Genomic DNA, 6,359 nt, shown 5'->3' with positions numbered 1-6,359 from the left:
TAAATGAGGAAAGAGAGAAATGTTGTATGTACATAAACCAACACCCATTGCATAAGCTTTAATGTAGAATGAAAGAGCACCTTATTTATTATCTCACACCTTATTGGGCATACTAGATACAATCTATTTGAGATGTTGTATGTTAAAATGTTGGTTGATGACATGGCATATTTTACCAACAAGCTAATATACAAACTGTAGCAGATGCTCTCACGGGCAACAGTGACGCGCCACCAGTTCATGGAACCGTTAATGGAGCGCCGATTCATGCTGGCCATGACAACAACGATTGTTTGTTATAATTAACGAGTGCAGGGCCAAAATTTATCGGATGGATCGTGGAACATTACATTACATTACATCGCGGGACGGGATCGCTGTCGCCATGTACATGTCTGCTAATTCTCGGTGCGCTAAGCTACGTAACTACCAGCTGCTAGCTAGGCTAATGGTACCGCGCGCCAAACCCAGGCCGTGCTTCTCTGGTTTGATTCATACTGCTTGCGGCGACTCTGGGCTTGGCGCCGTGCTCATCGGCTCGTGGCGTGGCGTGGCGTGGCATGGCAGCTCACATGACGGAGCAGGCGTTGGGGTTCTCGTCGCTGAACATCTGGGGCGCGTGGGCGGGGTACGTCGCGTAGGGCGACGGGTACTGGGGCCCGGCGTTCGGGTAGAAGCCGGGGTTCGGCGGCGGCGGCGCCGCGCAGTAGTAGCCGACGGGCGCCGGGGGGTACGGCATGTAGCCGTACTGTGGGGGCATCTGGTACATGCTCGGGTCCGCCATGGGCATCGGCGCCACGGACGCCGCGGACTTGTCCTTCTTGTCCTCGCCGCCGCCACCGCCACCGCCGTCCTTCTTCTTTTCGCCGCCGTCGCCAGCGCCAGCGCCCTTGTCCTTCTTCTTCTCGCCGTCGTCTTTCTTGTCGCCGTCCTTCTTGCCGGGGGTGACCACCTCCACCGGCCGACTGAGCTTGTCCCTGAGGTAGCCCGGCAGGGCGGCTGTGTCCATGGTGCCAGTCACCTTCACCAGGTCCTTGGCAGCGTCCACCGTCACTTCCTTCACTCCTGCGTAGAAACAAAACAAGAGAAGAAGGTGTCAGTCAGTTTCCAGCAAGATCCAACTAAATGATTCCTTGTACCAGGTCGGAATGAATCTGCGGCCAAAAGGAAGAAACAGAAAACTGACCTTTGATCTTGTTGACGCGGCGCTTGATGCGGTCGATGCAGCCGTCGCAGTGCAGCCTGATCTTGAGCGTCACGGTCTCCTGATGGAATCAAGGAAAAAGGGCAAGATGAATATGAGACCAAATCTTCATTTACAACACCTGCAAGTAACTAACTGCATATCACAGAGTTGAATTCTACAGTAGCCCAGGGACGAACCTCTTTGGGCTCCTTTGGTTTCTTCTCCTCCTCCTTGGGCTTGTCGGCGGCTTCCACCTTTTTCTCTTTTTTCTCAGCACCGGCACCGCCACCGCCCTTCTCCTTGTCTGCTGCCTTGGTCTTCTCTTTCTCCGGCTTATCGCCGGCGCCGGCCTTGTTGTCCTTGTCCTTGTCCTTGTTGTCCTTGTTGGGCGATGCGGCTCCGGCGGAGACGATTTGAACGGGCTTCTTGGTCCTGGCCTCGATGCGCTCCTTGATCTCGGCCGCGTCCGCCGCGCCGGTGACGACCACCTTGTTTGCCGCCGTCTCAGTCTTAACCGACTCCACGCCTGCAGAGAACCAAATTAAGGCAAACGGTCAGAAATTACACTAGTCCTACAGAGAAGGGAACCGTAAGGAGATGAAAGAAAGAAGCAGGCGTACCAGGGGCGTTCTTGATGGCCCGCTTAACCTTGGTGGCGCAGCCGGCGCAATGCAAGTCGACCTTGAGCACGATGGGCTGGGGCGGCGCCGCGGCGTCCTTCTTGTGGTCGCCGCCGTCAGCCTTGCGCGGCTTCTCCTTCTTGTCCTCGCCCATGGCGGTGCGGTGGCTTGGCGGAGCTCCGGGGGAGGGAGGGAGGGAGGTAGTGCGTGGGCGTGGGTTGGAGGAGAGGAGCAGGTGGTGCTTGGAATGAAGGGGCAGGAGAGGTGGGGTGGGCGCGGTGTTAAATAGGAAGGAAGGAGAGTACCGTACAACTAGAACAACAACTTGTGTGAGGTGGGTGGGCGGAGTGAAGGAGTTTGAGTGGCAATGGCGGCGGGGTGTGGATCGGTGGGAAACGGGTCCGGTCGGGTGTAGACCCGGGTGGAAGGTTGCTGACCCGGCTGAGGCTGGCTGAATGGCCGGTCAATGCGTGGCTCTTCCTCTTGGTCTTCCTGGCTGCTTCGTTGCATGGCCATGGATACTAGGATTTCCACGTGGCCCTTGATGACTAGGAAGGGAGCAAACCGTAGACTAGATTAGGAGGGAGCGTAATTGTGTTTGATTTCTCCGGAGAGAGAGACGCTGATGCATGCTGCTTCCTGCGAGCCTGCCCCTGACCGTATACATACAGTGCTGTTGGAGTTGGACTGATGATGAGGGAGGTGATTGCAACGGTGGAAAAAGTAGGACTCGATTCTCTGGTTGAGTAGGAGCGGTTTGGATGATTCTGCGAGTCAGTGGCAGGGCAGGCACCGTTTCCTACGCCGTGCAAAAACCCAACAAAGTAGGTGCCGTCTTTTACTGCAAACCCGTGGCTGCTTGCGGTGGACAAATACAAATACAAATACAAATACAAATACTAGTGCTGGGTGCTGAGCAGGTGGCGCCCCGTTGCTTGCTTCACCTCGCATGCAGATGCAGATGCAGGCGGAATCGTCGATGAAGGAGGAGGCTAGCTACCGGCCTCCACGTGTGGGAACCAAAATTTTCAAATGATTGCTTGAGGGCTTCTTTGATTCAAACGAATTTTATAGGATTTTTGGAGGATTGAAATCCTTAAGATTTTTTCCTATATTTGTCCTTTGATTCATAGGATTGGATCCCATAGGAATTTTTTCTATGGAATCTTTTGTACCATATTTCATAGGAAATTTAACATCCACTCCAACCTCTTTTTACAATTTCTTTGTTTTTTCCGTGGCATCAAACAATCATTGTTAATTTTATAGGATTTAAATAGGCATGCCACTCCAACCCTACACTTTTTCTATTTTTACGGTTTTAAAATCCTACGAATCAAAGAGGCCGAGTGTTTTCCAATTCCGAACGCCCGCACTGGACGAATGATGGGCTGCATGGGTCTACCACGTGGCCCGCTTTATTACAGGTGGTGGCTTTCGCGTAATTCCTCCTTCCCGCTCGCTGCTCGCTTTCACCAAACGCTGGGCTGTGTGCTTTATTAGAGGCCTCATGTGTGGTCTGGCCAACCACATCATGTAAACATTATCCCAATCTCTCTGGACTATGACGAATAAAATTAGGCCTTACCCCTCAAGAAAAAGAAAACATGATCTGGGGGCCTCCTACATCTCGCCAATTCGAGCCAGCGTGGGGTCAAACTCGTGACCTGAGGATAGCCAGCGGAGCTAATGTGCGTTCAACACCCCAAAACTTGACAACTATAAAAAAGAGAGACAAGTGTAGTAGCGAACCGACAAACCATACCGGATACTGTGGTGGCCGCACCATGTACTGTGGCGACATGGACTAGGTACTCAAGTAATTGTTTAAAACTCCAAAATCTTTTTAACAAAACTTGAACATTTTTTCAAAAGCACGAAGAAATTTTTGAAAACTAAAAAATATCCAAAAGAGAGAAATTCGAAAGCCACAAACATTCTTTGAAAAGCACAAACAAATTTTGGAAAGTTCAACAAAAATTCTAAAGCAGTAAATTCGAAAAAAACACGAACATTCTTTGAAAAGCACGAATAAGTTTTGGAAAATTCAACAAAATTTCCAAAACAGAGAATTTGAAAAACAACGAACATTCTTTGAAAAGCACGAACAAATTTTGGAAAATTCAACAAAATTTCCAAAACAGAAAATTTGAAAAACCATGAATATTCTTTGGAAAGCACGAGCAAATTTTGGAAAATCCAAACAATTTTAGAAACAGTAAATTTAATAAACCACAATTTTTTCCTAAAAGAGTGACCAGATTTTTGAAATTTCAGGAAAAATGAACACAGAAATATTGGAAACTCATGACCATTTTGTTTTAGAAAAACAAGTTTTTTCTAAAAGAAATTGAACACTTTTTGTGAACACAAACAAAGTTTGAAACTGCTACAATGGTTTGAATTCCTGGAATTTTTTACCAGGAACATTTTCTGAAATTCCAAAGACATCATTAAACCGTGAACATTTTTTGTATTTGTCGACAAATTTTGAAAAACATGAACTTCATCAAAATTACCAAACAAATTTTTTAGACCACAAACATTTTGGGAAATATAAATATTTTTTGAAATTTCAATTGTTTATATATAGGAATATTGTTTGAAATTCTGAATATAAAAACATTTTTTGAAATTCCCAAAAAATTATTGAAAACACGAACATTTTTTAGTTTGTGAGAAAAAGTGATAATAGGGACAATTTTGACATTTTCTAATTTTATTTAAAAATACAAACATTTTTTGAAATTTCCGGAAAAAAATTAAAATACAAGAATTTTTTTAATTTATGAAAAAAATGAAACACATTGTTTTTTATTTTACACATTTTTATTAGCACGTACATTTTTTTAAAATTTAGAACATTTTTTGAGAACGAAAAAGAAAATTGAAAAAGAAAAGAAATGAGAAGCGAAAAATGTAAAAGAAAAGAATAAACTGAATGCTATATATCGTCTATTCCTGTTTCATAATGCACCTTCAACAACACAATGAACATGTCAATTTCATCAGGCTTACCATGCTATAGACATATTTGATTTATTCCATAAGAGCAAATAGAATTACTTAGTGTAGTAAGAAAGGAGAACATGTTGGAGCATGCGTTTTGTTGCCCCTTCCACATGACAAATTGTGTGATTGAAACCGAGATTCAGAGGAATGTAGATACTAATTAGTCAAACTCTCTTTGAGCCGTTGCGTCAGCATACAACATAGAGCAAGGAGCGAAGTATATTTAGTGTAATGGTTAATGGCTATCATGTATGTTATAGTTCCAAACTGAGTGACCAATTTGAAAGGAATTCGCATGATTCTGCCCTTATACATGTCTATCATGTATCATAGAATTTCTTTTTTTAGTCATAATTAAAGAAAGGCAAAAAAAATATGAACTTACATCTAGAAATTTATCCAAGGTATGAGTAAACCAAATAGTTTTGAGTGCTTGGTCAATATTTTCACAAGCAATGTGATTTTACACTGACATTTTTTAGCATTCTCAGAAGAATTAGAAAAACAAAACTAAGCAAGGGCTGGTTATTTAGTAACATGTTAACTAGGTAGAGCAAAGTCTAATGGGATTTATCCTGAAGATTAATATAAGAAAAACACCATGACGTTAGACATAAACAGAAGCATAAGATGATTGTTCTTAAAAACTGAACAATAAATGAGAAGGATGGCATAATAGTATAATTTTGTAAATGGCTAGCTTATCATATATAAGCTAATAAAATATAGATGTTTATTTACTTTGAGCTATAAACAGACAATATAAGCAAAATCATTAGTTGCATACATTCGAGTCTTCACTTCGTAGGACGTGTGGGCTAACATGTAGACTGGAATCCTCAACTTTCTCAAATAGCAGCCTAAATGTGCACATAAATGAATATCATCACCTCATACTTAATATTAAAAATAGATAAACATCATATGGCCATGAAAACATATGCTTGAAAAATGGAAGTTATTCTTGAGAAAAGCCTGCTATTACCAATCAAACATACGAATATAAAGCCTTTGAATAGGTAGAAACATTAATCAAATATAATAACCACAAAATTTGCCAATACCATAAATAGTACTACCATAGTTTGCCCATGGACTTTCACTGGTGCAATATTTGACAATCTTTTTAAGATGATACAACTATTATGTTAGCCAAGCAACCTCTGTTTGCTAACTGCAAACTATCAGTACTGATTCCACAAGGGATAAGCATCAAATTCAACATGTGTGCATGCCTTCTTTTTGAGGAAAACTGCGTATTTAAATGCATATCCTACAAAATCTAAAAATTAGCAGATTCTGAAATTGACCAAAAATTACTTGCACCAAAACACATAGGAAGTAGGGTCACATGTTGCAGCGAGAAAAAAACATATGTGGTCGAATAGGAGGAACAGGTTACCAGAGTTGAAGTCGGGGACGCAGCCGTCGTGATATAGTGGAGGCGGTCGGCAAGGTGGAAGTGGCCGACGCAAGGCACTGTGTTGGGGAACGCAGTAATTTCAAAAAAATTCCTATGCACACGCAAGATCTATCATGGT

The 6,359-nt window shown here is 43.4% G+C and overlaps 1 protein-coding gene across 1 annotated transcript; it reads right to left on the bottom strand.

Moving 5' to 3' along the window:
- Positions 1 to 277: 277 nt before the first annotated feature.
- Positions 278 to 2,073, bottom strand: LOC125529977 (heavy metal-associated isoprenylated plant protein 3-like). Its single transcript, XM_048694395.1, has 4 exons — positions 1,807 to 2,073; positions 1,384 to 1,712; positions 1,187 to 1,265; positions 278 to 1,065 (listed from the first exon to the last, which is right to left on the bottom strand). Exons 1-4 carry the CDS (start codon positions 1,958 to 1,960, stop codon positions 569 to 571), a joined length of 1,059 nt encoding a protein of 352 aa, XP_048550352.1. The 5' UTR covers positions 1,961 to 2,073; the 3' UTR covers positions 278 to 568.
- Between the last annotated feature and the right edge of the window lie 4,286 nt (positions 2,074 to 6,359).

Source organism: Triticum urartu, unplaced genomic scaffold (assembly GCF_003073215.2).
Source record: "Triticum urartu cultivar G1812 unplaced genomic scaffold, Tu2.1 TuUngrouped_contig_5988, whole genome shotgun sequence".
Lineage (NCBI taxonomy): Eukaryota > Viridiplantae > Streptophyta > Magnoliopsida > Poales > Poaceae > Triticum > Triticum urartu.
This window is presented reverse-complemented; position numbering and strand designations above follow the sequence as displayed.

Excerpts from the sequence above, each read along its gene's own strand:
- LOC125529977 (XM_048694395.1), bottom strand. The coding sequence starts at position 1,960 with ATGGGCGAGGACAAGAAGGAGAAGCCGCGCAAGGCTGACGGCGGCGAC. Across the intron at positions 1,713-1,806 it reads GGCCATCAAGAACGCCCCTG|GCGTGGAGTCGGTTAAGACT; the intron begins GTACGCCTGCTT and ends GGTTCTCTGCAG. Across the intron at positions 1,066-1,186 it reads CCGCGTCAACAAGATCAAAG|GAGTGAAGGAAGTGACGGTG; the intron begins GTCAGTTTTCTG and ends GTTTCTACGCAG.